The sequence below is a fragment of the Ovis canadensis genome, chromosome 1 (assembly GCF_042477335.2).
Source record: "Ovis canadensis isolate MfBH-ARS-UI-01 breed Bighorn chromosome 1, ARS-UI_OviCan_v2, whole genome shotgun sequence".
Taxonomy (NCBI): Eukaryota; Metazoa; Chordata; class Mammalia; order Artiodactyla; family Bovidae; genus Ovis; species Ovis canadensis.
Window position 1 is genome coordinate 260,262,561 of NC_091245.1, and position 16,300 is coordinate 260,278,860.

General features: G+C 37.2%; 1 protein-coding gene across 1 annotated transcript in view; it reads right to left on the reverse strand.

Annotated features, from left to right (window-relative positions):
* DNAJC13 (DnaJ heat shock protein family (Hsp40) member C13) overlaps nucleotides 1-16,300 on the reverse strand; it is a 159,194-nt gene that overhangs the window by 22,509 nt on the left and 120,385 nt on the right. The window contains exons 41-45 of the mRNA XM_069565527.1: nucleotides 10,263-10,430; nucleotides 9,155-9,268; nucleotides 7,607-7,723; nucleotides 6,307-6,484; nucleotides 1,516-1,607 (exon numbers count right to left, since the gene is read on the reverse strand). Coding sequence (XP_069421628.1) covers nucleotides 1,516-1,607; nucleotides 6,307-6,484; nucleotides 7,607-7,723; nucleotides 9,155-9,268; nucleotides 10,263-10,430 — 669 coding nt within the window. The remainder of the gene's footprint in view (nucleotides 1-1,515; nucleotides 1,608-6,306; nucleotides 6,485-7,606; nucleotides 7,724-9,154; nucleotides 9,269-10,262; nucleotides 10,431-16,300) is intronic.

The window sequence follows — 16,300 nt, forward strand, 5'->3', positions numbered from 1 at the left end:
CAATCAAATATAACAACCTAAACAAATATTTTAGCACCAATTCACAATCCTTAGGCTTATAAGAAGCCTTCAGTCCTACACCAGTTCATGCTCCAGAATTATGGTGTACACTATCGTGTTTTCCAATTGGTGATTTGGGGTGGGAAGTGATTAGCAAGATAATCATCTTCACTACTTGGACTTTTTCTTTTAGAGGGAGAAAGTAAATGTCTCTGGTGTCCAGTACAATATATTAGTCTATCTTTCTATTATAAAGAAATAGGCATGTTTTTTGAAGATGACCGCTCAAGTCTAACTTATACATCTAAACTTATACATCTAAAGATTAATGCCACAACTTGAACCATGTGGTCAGCATCTCAAAGAAAAATATCACAGACACAATCAGTTCAGTTCAGTTACTCGGTCGTGTCCAACTCTTTGTGATCCCATGAATCGCAGCACGCCAGGCCTCCCTGTCCATCACCAACTCCCGGAGTTCACTCAAACTCACATCCATCGAGTCTGTGATGCCATCCAGCCATCTCATCCTCAGTCGTCCCCTTCTCCTCCTGCCCCCAATCCCTCCCAGCATCAGAGTCTTTTCCAATGAGTCAACTCTTCGCATTAGGTGGCCAAAGTACTTATTTTAAAAATTACAAGGTACTTGAAGGAATTAAGTGGAGAAGCATGCTTTTCAAAGAAAAGACTATGCTTGTTAAGCTGTTGACCAACTTAACCTTTATTATTTTATTAAACATTTTTAAACTAAAATGCAATCTAAGAACACTTAATCATTCATAAAGTTCATTGTTACTGAAAGGTTGAATTTGGTGTTCTTTATAATAAATTGTGTGTGTTACAATAAGCAGGATCACATGAAAAAAGATCCTGGGTATTCACTCTGGATTGCCTAGACAAGGAGTACCCTGTGACCAAGGTCTTCCTGCTTCTTCCAGAGGAAAAGGCTCCACACAAACAGCTTCCTACAGGACCAATGATTTCATTCTCCTGGAGGAGGGCCCTCCAACTACTCTTGGACCTCTAAGACCCACAGGTTCTGGGTAGCTGGAAAGGATGCTTTTGTACCAGACCCATAAGAAGGGAGAGCAATTGAGGGAGATGGAACACAAACTCACAGTGTATAGTTTGGTCTCAACATGTCTCTCTGTGGAAAAACAGAGATCTTGGAAAGTTCTGCTCCCTTTTTTTGTCATCTGTGGCTTTCAAGCATCCCGAGTAAAGTCCATTCCTTAACTCATCCCATATGACACTACACAAATGCATCCCAAGTTCTAATTCATGACAGATGATGACCACAGAGGGAAGCACCTTGAACACTGTACAATATTTGCTCTTCAAAATGGGCATATAATTCAAGTTTTAAAGACATTCACTTGCCTTAATAGGCAAAATGAAAAAAAAAAATAAACCACACAAATTTCCATGCAACTTTAGATGATGATTAACGAAGGTTTAAACCATGTACAGTATGTTGCAAGAAAGACAGCATGCTTTAGAACAAAATTCTTTTACCTCTAAAGCCAACTGCTGCACTTGACCAGCTCCATGGACTCGAAGAAGAGAAAATATTAACTTAAAATGACCAATGCATTCACTTTCAGAGCCTACAAAGAAAAATAAAATGCTTATCTTTTATTTCCAAGCGATGTTCTATCAATCTTCTGGAAACAGATATATTTTGTTTACTGTCAAGTCTGTGGTAAACTTTTCTCAAAAATTGTGACATGAAGTGAGTACAGTATCACTAAGGAGAAGTAAATCTTAAGAAGTTAAACAGTATTAAAGTTTCTCTGGTTTGTTTTGTCTTCATTTCCATCCCAATGCCTAACTAACCAACAGGCTAAAAACAAGAAATTTATCAAATACAATTCAAAAATTGAAAGTGTATAGTGGTACTTTTACACTTTACCTGTAGACCTCAGAGCTAACCCTGTCAGCCTAATTACATCTGGAGACAGTGTGACATCATTCGGCTTTTAAGTAAGACTGAGTTAGAACTCTGTCACTTGAGAACTACATTACAGACAAGTTCCAAATCAATTCCCAGGTTTGCAGTAATTTCTTTGTACCTAACATGCCAAAATCAAAAAATGAAGTTTTCTTCAGATTTTATAACACTGCCTTTAAAAACATCTCCATGTATACCATGGGAATGAAATTTTGTTAGACAACATTTAATTACTGTTGGTTATTTTATTTGAATAATTTGTTGGCAATACAACTATAAATAATAATAGTACTGTAATACATACTGGCAAGAGCAAAGGAATACAAGAAACATTAAGTGTTAATAAAAAGTTTTGAGGTCTTCAGGTAAGAAACTGAATATTGAATGTAATTTTATAATCCATATTTTATTTCTACATAATACTCTATTTTATATTCTATAGTTTATGTTTCATATTTTATATTCAGGTTTTATGTTCGGTATTTTATCAATATATTCTATCAATTCAGTTGAGCTGCTCAGTTGTGTCCACCTCTTTGCGACCTCATGGACTGCAGCACACCAGGCTTCCCTGTTCATCACCAACTCCCGGAGCTTGCTCAAACTCCTGTCCGTTGAGTCAGTGACGCCATCAAACCATCTCATCCTCTGTTGTCCCCTTTTCCTCCTAACTTCAATCTTCCCCAGCACTTTTCTAATGAGTCAGTTCTTCATATCACACGGCCAAAATAGTGGAGCTTAAGTTTCAGCATAAGTGCTTCCAATGAATATACAATATTGATTTCCCTCAAGATTGACTGGTTTGATCTCCTTGCAGTTCAAGGGACTGCCAAGAATTTATCCAACACCACAGTTCAAAACTTCAATTCTTTGGCGACCAGCTTTCTTTTGGTCTAAGTCTCATATCCATACATCACTACTTGAAAAATCATAGCTTTGACTAAATGGACCTTAGTTGGCAAAGTAATGTCTCTGCTTTTTAATATGCTGTCTAGATTGGTCATAGCTTTTCTTCCAAGAAGCAAGCATCTTTTAATTTCATGGCTGCAGACATCATCTGCAGTGATTTTGGAGTCCAAGAAAATAGTCTGTTACTGTTTCCATCATTTCCCCACCTATTTGCCACAAAGTGATGGAACTGCAAGCCATGTCCTTTGTTTTTTGAATGTTAAGCCAGTTTTTTCACTCTTTAAGCCTGCTCTTTCATCAAGCGGCTGGCTCTTTAGCTCATTTTTGCTTTCTGCCATAATGGTGGTGTCATCTGCATATCTGATGTTATTCATATTTCTCCTTGCAATCTTGATTCCAGTTTCTGCTTTATCCAGCCTGGCATTTCATATGATGTACTCTTCATATAAGTTAAAAAAGCAAGGTGACAATATACAGCCTTGATGTACTTCTTTCCCAATTTGGAACCAGTCTATTGTTTCATGTCCAGTTCTAACTATTGCTTCTTGACTTGAATACAGATTCCTCAGGAGGCAGGTAAGTTGGTCTGGTATTCCCAACTCTTTAAGAATTTTCCAGTTTGTTGTGATCCACACAGTCAAAGGCTTTGGCGTAGTCAATGAAGCAGAAGTAGATGTTGTTTTGGAATTCCTTTGCTTTTTCTATGATCCAACGGATGTTGGCAATTTGATTTCTGGTTCCTCTGCCTTTTCTAAATCTAGCTTGAACATCTGGAAATTCTAGGTTCATGTACTGTCAAACCTCACTTGGAGAATTTTGAGCGTAACTTTACTAGCGAGTGAGACGAGTGCAATTGTGTGGTAGTTTGAACATTCTTTGGCATTGCCTTTCTTTGATACTGGAATGAAAACTGACCTTTTCCACTTCTGTGGCCACTGCTGAGTTTTCCAAATTTGCTGACATATTGAGTACATGCAGCACTTTAACAGCATCATCATTGAGGATTTGAAATAGCTGGAATTCTATCACCTCCACTAGCTTTGTAGTGATGCTTCCTAACACCCACTTGACTTTGCACTCCAGGATGTCTGGCTCTAAGTGAGTGATCACATCATTATGGTTATCTGGGTCATTAAGATCTTTTTCTGTATAGTTCTTTTGTGTATTCTTGCCACCTCTTAATATCTTCTGCTTCTGTCCTACTGTGCCCATCTTTGCATGAAATGTTCCCTTGGTATCTCTAATTTTAACGAGATCTCTAGTCTTTCCCATTCTATTGTTTTCCTCTACTTCCTTGCACTGATTGCTGAGGAAGTTTTTATCTCTCCTTGCTATTCTATGGAACTCTGCATTCAGATGCTTACATCTTTCCTTTTCTCGTTTGCCTTTAGCGTCTCTTCTTTTCTCAGCTATTTGTAAGGCCTCCTCAGACAACCGTTTTGCCTTCTTTCTTTTCTTTTCCTTGGGGATGGTTTTGATCACTGCCTCCTGTACAATGTCACAAACCTCCATTCATAGTTCTTCAAGCACTCTATCAGATCTAATCCCATGAATGTATTTGTCACCACTGCATATAATTGTAAGGGATTTGATTTAGGTCATACTGAATGGCCTAGCAGTTTTCCTTACTTTCTTCAATTTAAGTCTAAATTTGGCAATAAAGAGTTCAAGATCTGAGCAACAGTCAGCTCCTGGTCTTGTTTTTGCTGACTGCATAGAGCTTCACCATCGTTGGCTGCAAAGAATACACTCAATCTGATTTTGGTATTGACCATCTGGTGACGTCCATGAGCAGAGTTATCTCTTGGGTTGTTGGAAGAGTTGTGCTTGCTACAAACAGTGTGTTCTCTTCACAGAACTCTGTTAATATTTACCTTGCTTCATTTTCTCCTCCAAGGCCAAACAAACTTGCTCGTTACTCGGTAACCCTTGACTTCCTACTTTTGCATTCCGTCCCTATGATGAAAAGGCCATCTTTTTTGGGTGTTCTGGAAGGTCTTGGAGGTCTTCAGAGAACTGTTCAAGTTCAGCTTTTTCAGCATTAGTGCTTGGGGCACACACTTCAATTACTATGATACTGAATGGTTTGCCTTGGAAATGAAAAAGATCTTTCTGTTGTTTTGAGACTGCACCCCAGTACTGCATTCTGGACTCTCTTGTTGACTATGAAGGCTACTCCATTTCTTCTAAGGGATTCTTGCCCACAGTAGTAGATATAATCATCATCTAAATTACATTCACCCATTCTGCTTCATTTTAGTTCACTGATTCTTAAATGTTGATGTTCACTCTTGCCATTCCCTGTTTGCTCACTTCCAATTTACGTTGATTCATGGACCTAACATTCAGGTTTCTACGCAATATTGTTATTTACAGCATTGGACTTTACTTTCATCACCAGATATATCCAAAACTGGGTGCTGTTTTCACTTTGGCTCATCCTCTTCATTCTTTCTGGATCTATTTCTCTGCTCTTCTCCAGTAGCATACTGGGCACCTACTATCCTGGGGAGTTCATCTTTAAGTGTCACATCTTCTTACCTTTTCATAGTGTTCCTGGAATTCTCCAGCCAGGAATACTGAAGTGGTTTGCCATTCCCTTCTCCAGTGGACAATGTTTTGTCAGAATTCTCCACCATGTCCCGTCCATCTTGGGTGGCCCTACATGGCATGGCTCATAGTCTCATTGAGTTAGACAAGGCTGTGGTCCATGTGATCAGTTTGGTTAGTTTTCTGTGATTATGGTTTTCATTCTGTCTCCGTCTGATAGATAAGAGGCTTGTGCAAGGTTCCTAATGGGAGGGACTGGCTGTGGGGCAAACTGGGTCTTGCTCTGATGGGTGAGGCCATGCTCAGTAAATCTTTAATCCAATTTTCTGTTGATGGGTGGGGGACTATGTTCCCTCACTATATATATATTCCATATTTAGTATCAAAGTTAGAATTGGAATAAGCTTTCAGACTTTCACTCCAGCATATTCCCTGAAGTCAGGCAAGAGTGATAATGTTACTATAAATGTCTTTCTTAAAGATGTTTTAAGAATGACAATTCTCATTATTTCAATTTTTAAGCACCAAAAACTTCAGGCTTTTTTTTTTTTTTTAAGTATAGCATTGTAGGGACCAGTGGTGGAACTTAAATAATCTCATCAATAACTCTAACTTAAGCACTTATACCTTGTATGTCAATTTATGTCATCAATGTGGTTTTACACTATCAAGTTATTCTGCCTTTTCAACTTATTAAAACTCATTTGCTCTTAGAGATATGAATTCTAAGCATGATGACTGACCTCTCTTTCCAGCTTATTATTTAGAGGTAAAAATATTATGGGGTCAATAACCAAGCATAAGTTTCCCAGAGTTTTCCTGGTAAAATTGAGAGCTGGTAATTTTAGGGCTCTTCTATTTTAAGGATCTTATTTGTCAAGGGTACAATCACATACCTGGATTATATTTTATAACATTCCTCAGAGCCTCCAAAGCCATTTCAACTCTTGGCAAGCGGTCTCCATGTTGCTCTGACTCCACTTTTGCAGCATGAGTGATAGCCATGAAGGTGTGGAGGTACTGGGCCTGGGAGCCTATATAATCCAAGAGACTTGCAGCAAATGCTTTTGGAACCTAAATCAAGTAGAAAAATATTTAAAAACATGTATGTCCTTAGAAATAACCTATAACAAAGACTTCACAGTAAAAGCAACAACGAAACATTTCAAGTCATGGAAGTTATTAAATTATACAGACACAAGAAAATACCTATGCATTAAATGAGAACTGAGGAGAAAAGGGATAAAACTCAACAGCATTAGAAAATGTTTATCACTGTGGGCCTAAATCCATTAGAAATCTGATTTACTCCCTTTGGTAATACAGTATAATAATTCTGTGATAAGAATATACCCCTACTTTACCGAGATAATTGATAGTATGATATGTAACTTCTATAAATTGGTTGCATTTTTAGATTTAAAAATTATATATATTAGATTATAAATTTAAAAGGAAGTTTTCAAAGAGACTTCACAAATCACTAAACTCATTCTTCTTAGCAGCTATTTTTATATATTATTCTGTGATAAATAACATACATCACAGTTTAGTAAATTCCTTTTTCCAAGAGCAAACTCTAAAACAAAGCCTCACTTCTTTCTTCCTTACAAACCAATCAACCACTGAATCTTTATCACCCCCTCCAAAAAGCTATAACAAAACTTTCGTATGTGATCCCTAAGAACTAAGGAAAGAAAAGATTATTTGCTTTTGGAAGTGATTAGGGGTCATCACAAGAAATAACCTGATGTGACCCAGTCATCTTCTAAAAATTCTCTTTGCTCTCCCCTTCTATTTTCTTAATTTCTTTTAAAAACTGGCCAGAGATAGACTACTGTCTGGTGGTCTGATATTTAACATAATAGAGTGAGTATGTAAAAGGCCTTACAGTTCCACAAGAGACGGCAGAGCTGCAGGTATATATACATGATACAGTGGAGTAGCATTATGCATAAAATATAAGCAACAGCTGGGAAAGGAATAAATCCTTATTCATGAATCCATTAAATTCCCCAAGATTCAAAACAAAAAGTCTCATAAGTTATCAATGGTCACCCTATCACATACCCAAGTTAGTATAAAATATTTGGCAAAAAACAGATATTATTTCAATATATACAGTGTGAATAAACCAGTAGCTTTTAATAACAAATGATCAAAAGTTACAGACAAAATCAAAAGTAGAGAGCTTACCTCAAGTGGGAAAGTAGGGACTTCATTATAGACCCTAACAAAAATCTCCCCTACAATAAGTTCTTTGGCATGATCACTGTAGACAAATTCTGATCCGTAAGTTTTGTCACAGTCACCCTTTAAAAAAAAAAAAACTAATTGTTAGATATAAATCAGAATCTTTAGTGTGTAGATTATAAATCTATCCATATTCAGTTTAATAACTTATCAGATAAATAACTTCAATAAATAACTAAAGATCCATTCATTTTTCCATAGGAGAAAAATGTGGTGGGATACATATCACAGCACTTAATGCAATTTTAACATTTATAATTAGTAATATGGACTCTGGAAAAGGCATGCATGCGTGAACGTGTGTTAGTCACTTAGTCATGTCCGACTCTTTGTGACCCTTTGTAGTGTAGCCCGCCAGGCTCTTCTGTCCATGGGATTTTTCAGGCAAAAATACTGGAATGGGCTGCCATTTCCTCCTCCAGGGGATTATTCTAACCCAGGGATCAAAACTGTATCTCCTGCAGCAGGCAGATTCTTTACCTGCTAACCCATCAGGGAAGACCCTAACAGAGTTATGTTATATATAGGCAGAGAGTTATGTTATTTTTTAGTCCAAAATTGAAACTCATTTTAAAATTTCAAAAGATCACTGAGGTCAGCCAATGAAGTATCTTAGACCTAGTTTTTACAAGTAAGTATGACATGTGGCTCTCCTCTCAGCAGACATTTGGCCTGGTCAGATGTAGGGCAATAGAATTAAGAGATGAACATGTCTGAACTGGTTTTAAAAAGTAATACATTAAGTGATAAAGTGCAAGAAAACAGGGTCTCTGAATTAAAAAAGCAAGGTGACAAATCAAGAAGAATTTCCATTTAAGGACAAAGAAAAAGATAGGAAAATAGGAAAGGAACTGGGAAAAAAATAGCCCAAAGAAGATTTTGGTTGAAATTACATAAAATTTAGATTGGACTGAAATAATATGTAAAAGTGTATAATAAATTGTAAAGAAAAGTGAATGCTCCTCTGTCCATGGGATTCTCCAGGCAAGAATACTGGAGTGGATCACCATTTCCCTCTCCAGGGGATCTTCCCGACACAGAACTCGAACCTGGGTCTCCTGTATTGCAGGCAGATTCTTTACCAACTGAGCTAGGAGGGAAGCAGGAATAAACTGTAAAGGGCTAAACAAAGAAAGAATGATATTCTCTCTCTTCTGGTAAAAAAACAGATGATATGTAGAAATCTGAGACTGGTTCTTCCTAGCTCTGCACTTCTCAAAACTTCTATCAATGAAGAGCTCTGAGTGACTATCATGAAATGAGTGGTAAGCCAAATTTTGCACAATCCAGGACACTGAGTGATGGTTACTCTTTAATGAAGTCCAAACTCACAAACATAAATGTCTTCCAAACCATCAAGATTCAACCGTCTAGTTATGTGTTATCCAGGCCAACTCCTTATTTCCCATTCTACTCTCTGTCTTTTGATTTTTTCTGACTTACTACCTTCTCCACTATAAGGTGGCAGGATGCAAGAAATTATTAACTTACTTTTTTAATCATGCTTTCCTGTTGAGATTCAAGAAATTCAAGTAGTTCTGCTCTTGTAGAATTGTTCCATATCAAATAGGGGCTCTCTGTGTTACTGTTAAGCATCTTCAAAATCTAGAAGACAGAATATTACTGTTTTATAATATTTAGGAAAAATATTGAAGTTATCATTATTGAAATTGTCTATGACACACCAAGCTCTGTAACAGGAACCTTAAGTACAATGTACTTGAATAATTTTAACGAGTTTGAAAATATAATGTTTACCATTCTGCAGCTGAGAAAAATCAAGACTTCTTTGACAAAGATCAAATTATTTGCTCCAGGTCTCACAACATTTAAGTGGTGAAACTGGAATTCAAATTTGAGTCTGTTTTCACATCTCATTTTTAACATTTGCTCTGCTTTGGTGAAAATCACACTCGCTATTTTATTAAAGCATTTTATAAACAGTAAATATAAGCTTAAAAAGACTACCACACGACCTTTATATACATATATTTGAAAACAAAATCTAAGTCTTTATGAAGCATACTCCTAGAAAGGGAAGCAGAATTTACGGGCAGAGATTCAGTTCCAATTTTCTCAGCCAAACCCTGATTCAAGGCTGCATTAAGTAGTTCTGCAGACATAAGCTTATGCCTGCTTAGCCATCTACAGTGCTTTCCCTTTGTGTCGCTCTGCTCAATTTTAAGTGTACACATACACAGTTAACTCTCCTTTAAATGTTTTTTTGTGGGGAGGGAGAGTGGGGGTGTGTGTCTCACGGCTTGCAGGATCTTATTTCCTCAACCAGGGACTGAATCCAGGCCCTTGACTTGAATCCAAATCCTAACCACTGGACCATGAGGGAATTCCCTAAGTTTTTACACTTTACATTTTCTGAGCTTTGTGCTAGGAGGAAAGAAGGGAGTTATTATCCCCAGACGTATAGAGCTGCTATCATCAGCACCAAGGCACAATAACCAAATTTCTTAGTTGAGAGAACAAGTGTGTGCGCATTTTCAATTTTTAGATTTCTGAAAGCAATCAACATTGTTATATTCCTCTATTATGTAGAGGATCTTGCAGTATCTATCAAAACACAGGCTAGCTCTGAAGCACATACCTCAGTAGCACTAATAACAGCAAGTTTTCTAGCAACATAGGGGGTCAGCATGCCAGCTAAACTTTTCCTAATGGTTGGATTTTCTGGTGTTGCTTGTTCTTCAGGCAGATAACCTCCAAGGCGACTTAGAGCTCGGACACTCAGTTTGGCAAGGCAGTTGGCTACTTCCTGTTACAAAAGAATTAACACATTTATTAAAATAGATCTCTTATCAGGAAATAGTACATTTATGGAATCAAAACAGTATGGAACATATTAAGGAAGAGAAAGCAAAGAAAAAGAAACAAAAAAGGTACTGAAGTCCCCAACACTAATGTCGAGTTTATGAAAAGTGAAAGTCAAGAGAATTCAGTACCACCAAATCAGCTTGAAAACAAATGTTAAAGGGACTTATATAATTAGGAAATACAAGACAAGAAAAAGATATTAAAAAAAAAAAAAAGAAAAACCCAAATAATTAAGAAAATGGCTAAAGGTTCATCAGTTTAGTTCAGTTCAGTCGCTCAGTCGTGTCTGACTCTTTGCGACCCCATGAATTGCAGCACGCCAGGCCTCCCTGTCCATCACCAACTCCCGGAGTTGAATCAAACTCATGTCCAACGAGTCAGTGATGCCATCCAGCCATCTCATCCTCGGTTGTCCCCTTCTCCTCTTGCCCACAGTCCCTCCCAGCATCAGAGTCTTTTCCAATGAGTCAACTCTTCGCATGAGGTGGCCAAAGTACTGGAGTTTCAGCTTTAGTATCAGTCCTTCCAATGAACACCCAGAACTGATCTCCTTTAGGATGGACTGGTTGGTTCTCCTTGCAGTTCAAGGGACTCTCAAGAGTCTTCTCCAACATCAAAGTTCAAAAGCATCAATTCTTTGGCATTCAGCTTTCTTTACAGTCCAACTCTCACATCCATACATGACCACTGGAAAAACCATAGCCTTGACTAGACAGACCTTTGTTGGCAAAGTAATGTCTCTGCTTTTGAATATACTGTCTAGGTTGGTCATAATTTTCCTTCAAAGGAGTAAGCATCTTTTAATTTCATGGCTGCCATCACCATCTGCAGTGATTTGGGAGCCCAAAATGTAAAGTCTGACACTGTTTCCCCATGGGACTAGATGCCATGAGCTTAGTTTTCTGAATGTTGAGCTTTAAGGCAATTTTTTCACTCTCCTCTTTCACCTTCATCAAGAGGCTTTTTAGTTCCACTTCACTTTCTGCCATAAGGGTGGTGTCATCTGCATATCTGAAGTTATTGATATTTCTCCCGGCAATCTTGATCCCAGCTTGTGCTTCTTCCAGTCCAGCGTTTCTCATGATGTACTCCGCATGTAAGTTAAATAAGCAGGGTGACAATACACAGCCTTGACGTACTCCTTTTCCTATTTGGAACCAGTCTGTTGTTCGATGTCTAGTTCTAACTGTTGCTTCCTGATCTGCATATATAGGTTTCTCAAGAGGTAGGTCAGGTGGTCTGGTATATATTAATAATTGCCTTAAAAATAAATGTATTAAATGCTGCAACCAAAAGACACAGACAGCTGAATGGATAATACAAAAATAAGACCCATATATATGCTGTCTAGAAGAAATCCACTTCAGACCTAAAGACACATATAATGACTGAAAGACACATATAATGACTGAAACTGAGAGGGTAGAAAAATATATTCCATGCCAATGTACACCAAAAGAAAGCTGGAATAGCAATCCTCATATTAGACTAAGGAGACCTTAAAATAAAGAATATTACAAGAGATAAGGAAGGACACTACCTAATGATTGCAAACATCTATACAAACAACATCGGAGCACCTCAGCACGTAAAACAAACACTAACAGACACAAAAGGAGAAACTGACAGTGACACAATAATAGGAGGAGACTTTAACACCCCACTTATACCAATGGACAGATCATGAAAACAGAAAATGAATAAGGAAACACAAGTCTCAAATGATACATTAGACAAGATGGATCTCACTGATCTCTTCAGGACATTTCATCCAAATACAGAAGAATACACTTCCTTCTCAAGTGCACATGGAACATTACATTCTCCAGGATACACCACATCTTGGGTCATAATTCTAACCTCAGTAAATTTAAGAAAATTGAAACTGTATCAAGCATCTTCTCTGACCACAATGCTATGAGACGAGACATCAATTACAAGAAAAAAAATGTAAAAAACACAAACATACGGAAATTAAACAATACGTTTCTAAATAACAAACTGGTTACTGAAGAAATCAAAAGGCAAATCAAAAAATTCCTAGAAACAAATGACAAGGAAAACACAACTCAAAATGTATGGGATCCAGCAAAAGCAGCTCTAACAGGGACGTTTATAGCAACACAATCCTGCCTCAAGACACAAGAAAAAAAATCACACAACCTAACGTTACACCTAAAACAACTGGAAAAATTATTAAAAAAAAAAAAAAAAACCCCGAAAACTAGCAGAAGAATCATAAAGATCAGAGCAGAAATCAATGAAAAAGAAATCAAAGAAACAATAGTAAAGATTAACAAAACTAAAAGATGGTTCTTTGAGAAGATAAACAAAATTTACAAACCTTTAGCCAGACTCATCAAGAAAAAAAGAGAAGAATGAAATCAACAAAATTACAAATGAAAAAGGAGAGGTTACAACAGACAGTGCAGACATATAAAGGATTATGAGACTATTATGAACAACTATATGGCAATAAAATGGATAAACTGGAAGAAATGGACAGACTCTTAGAAAAGTTCACAATCTTTCAAGACTGAAACAGGAAGAAATAGAAATTATGAAAAATCCAATTACAAGTACTGAAATCAAAACTGTGGTCAAAAATCTCCCAAAAAACAAAAGCCCAGGACCAGATGGTTTCACAGGTGAATTCTATCAAACATTTAGGGACGTGCTAATGCCTATCCTTCTAAAACTCCTTCAAAAAACTGCAGAGGAAGAAACACTTCCGAACCCATTCTATGAGGCCACCAATACCCTGGTACCAAAACCAGACAAAGACAACACACAAAAAAGAAAGCTACAAGCCAATATCAGTGATAAACATAGATGTTAAAATGCTCAACAAAATTCTAGCAAACAGATTTCAACAACACATTAAGAAGCTAACACACCATGATAAAGTTGAGTTTATTCCAGTGATGGAAGGACTCTTCAATATAGGCAAATCAATCAATGTGATACACCATATAAACCAACTGAAAGATAAACATATGATAATTTCAATAATGTGGAAAAAGCCTTTGACAAAATTCAGCATGCTTTTATGATCAAAACTCTTCAAAAAATGGGCACAAAAGGAACCTACCTCAACATAGTAAAGGCCATATATGATAAGCCCACAACAAACATTATTCGCAATGGTGAAAAACTGCAACCATTCCCCCTAAGATCAGGAACAAGTCAAGGGTGTCCACTCTCACCCCTAGGATTCAACAGAGCTTTGGAAGTCCTAGCTACAGAAATCAGAGTGGAAAAAGAAATAAAAGGAATCCAGATTGGAAAAGTAAAGGTCTCACTGTTTGCAGATGACATGATATTGTACATGGAAAACCTTAAAGATACTATCAGAAAATTACTAGAGCTAATCAGTGAATTTAGCAAAGTCACAGGACAGAAAATCAATACACAGAAATCACTTGCATTCCTATATACTAACAATGAAAAATCAGAAAGAGAAATTAAGGAATCAACCCCATTCATGACCGCAACAAAAAGAATAAAATATTTAGGAATACGACTACCTAAGGAGACAAAAAAAAACCGCATACAGAAACCTATAAGACATTGATGAAAGAAATCAAAGATGACATTAACAAATGGAGAGATATTCCATGTTACTGGGGTGGAGGAATCAACACTGCGAAAATGACTACACTACCAAACAATCTACAGATTCAATGCGATCCCTATCAAATTACCAATGGCATTTTTCATAGAACTAGAACAAAAAAAAATCTCACAATTCACATGGAAATGCAAAAGACCCCTAAGAGCCAAAGCAGTCTTGAGAAAGAAGAACGGAGCTGAAGGAATCAACCTTCCTGACTTCAGACTATACTACAAAGCTAGAGTCATCAAAACAGTATGACACTGGCACAAAAACAGAAATATAGACTAATGGAACAAGATAGAAAGCCCAGAAATAAACCCACATACCTATGGGTACCTTATTTTTGACAAAGGAGTCAAGAATATACACAGGGGAAAGATAGCCTCTTCAATAATTGGTTCTGGGATAACTGGACAGCTGCACATAAAAAAATGAAATTAGAACACTTTCCTAATACCGTATACAAAGATAGACTCAAAATGGATTAAAGACCTAAATGTAAGACCAGAAACTATAAAACTGTTAGAGGAAAACATAGCCACAACACTTGATAACATAAATCAAAGCAAGATCTTATATAAGCCCTGTCCTAGAGAAATAAAAGCAAAAATAAACAAGTGGGACCTGATTAAACTTAAAAGCTTTTGCACAGCAAAGGAAACTGTAAACAAGGTGAAAAGACAACCCTAAGAATGGGAGACAAAAATACCAAATGAAACAATGGACAAAGGATTAATTTCCAAAATATACAAACAACTTGTATAACTCAAGGCCAGAAAAAAAAAACAACTCAATCAAAAAGCGGGAGAAAAGACCTAAACAGAAATTTCTCCAAAGAGGCCATACAGATGGCTAATAAACACATGAAAAGACGCTCAACACTGCTCATCATTAGACAAGTGCAAATCAAAACTACAATGAGATATCACCTCACACTGGTCAGAAAGGCCATCATCAGCTAGAGGAGGTGTGGAGAAAAGGGAATGCTCTTGTGCTGTTGGAAGGAATGTAAACTGATACAGCCACTATGGAAGATGGTATGGAGATTCCTTAAAAAACTAGAATAAAACCACCGTATGACTCAGCAATCCCACTCCCAGGCATATACCCTGAGGAAACCAAAACTGAAAAAGACACATGTACCCTTATGTTCATTGCAGCACTATTTACAATGGCTAGAGCATGGAAGCACCTAGATGTCCATCGACAGATGAATGGATAAAGAAGTTATGTACATATACACAATGGAATATTACGCAGCCATAAAAAGGAACACATTTGAGTCAGTACTAATGAGGTGGATGAATCTATAGCCTATTATACAGAGTGAAGTCAGTCAGAAACAAAAAGATAAATACCATATACTAATGCAAATATAAGGAATTTAACAAGATTGTACCTAAAAATTTATTTGCAGGGCAGTAGTGACAGAATGTGGTCAACTGGAGAAGGGAATGGCAAACCACTTCAGTATTCCTGCCTTGAGAACCCCATGAACAGTATGAAAAGGCAAAATGATAGGATACTGAAAGAGGAACTCCCCAGGTCAGTAGGTGCCCAATATGCTATAGGAGATCAGTGGAGAAATAACTCCAGAAAGGATGAAGGGATGAAGCCAAAGCAAAAACAATACCCAGCTGTGGATGTGGCTGGTGATAGAAGCAAGGTCCGATGCTGTAAAGAGCAATATTGCATAGGAACCTGGAATGTCAGGTCCATGAATCAAGGCAAATTGGAAGTGGTCAAACGAGATGGCAAGAGTGAACATCGACATTCTAGGAATCAGTGAACTAAAATGGACTGGAATGGATGAATTTAACTCAGATGACCATTATATCTACCATTGCGGACAGGAAATCCTCAAAAGATAGGGAGTAGCCATCATGGTCAACAAAAGAGTCCAAATGCAGTACTTGGATGCAATATCAAAAATGACAGAATGATCTCTGTTCATCTCCAAGGCAAACCATTCAATATCACAGTTATCCAAGTCTAGGCCCTAACCAGTAACGCTGAAGAAGCTGAAGTTGAATGGTTCTATGAAGACCTACAAGACCTTTTAGAACTAACACCCAAAAAAGATGTCCTTTTCATTATAGGGGACTGGAATGCAAAAGTAGGAAGTCAAGAAACACCTGGAGTAACAGGCAAATTTGGCCTTGGAATGCGGAATGAAGCAGGGCAAAGACTAATAG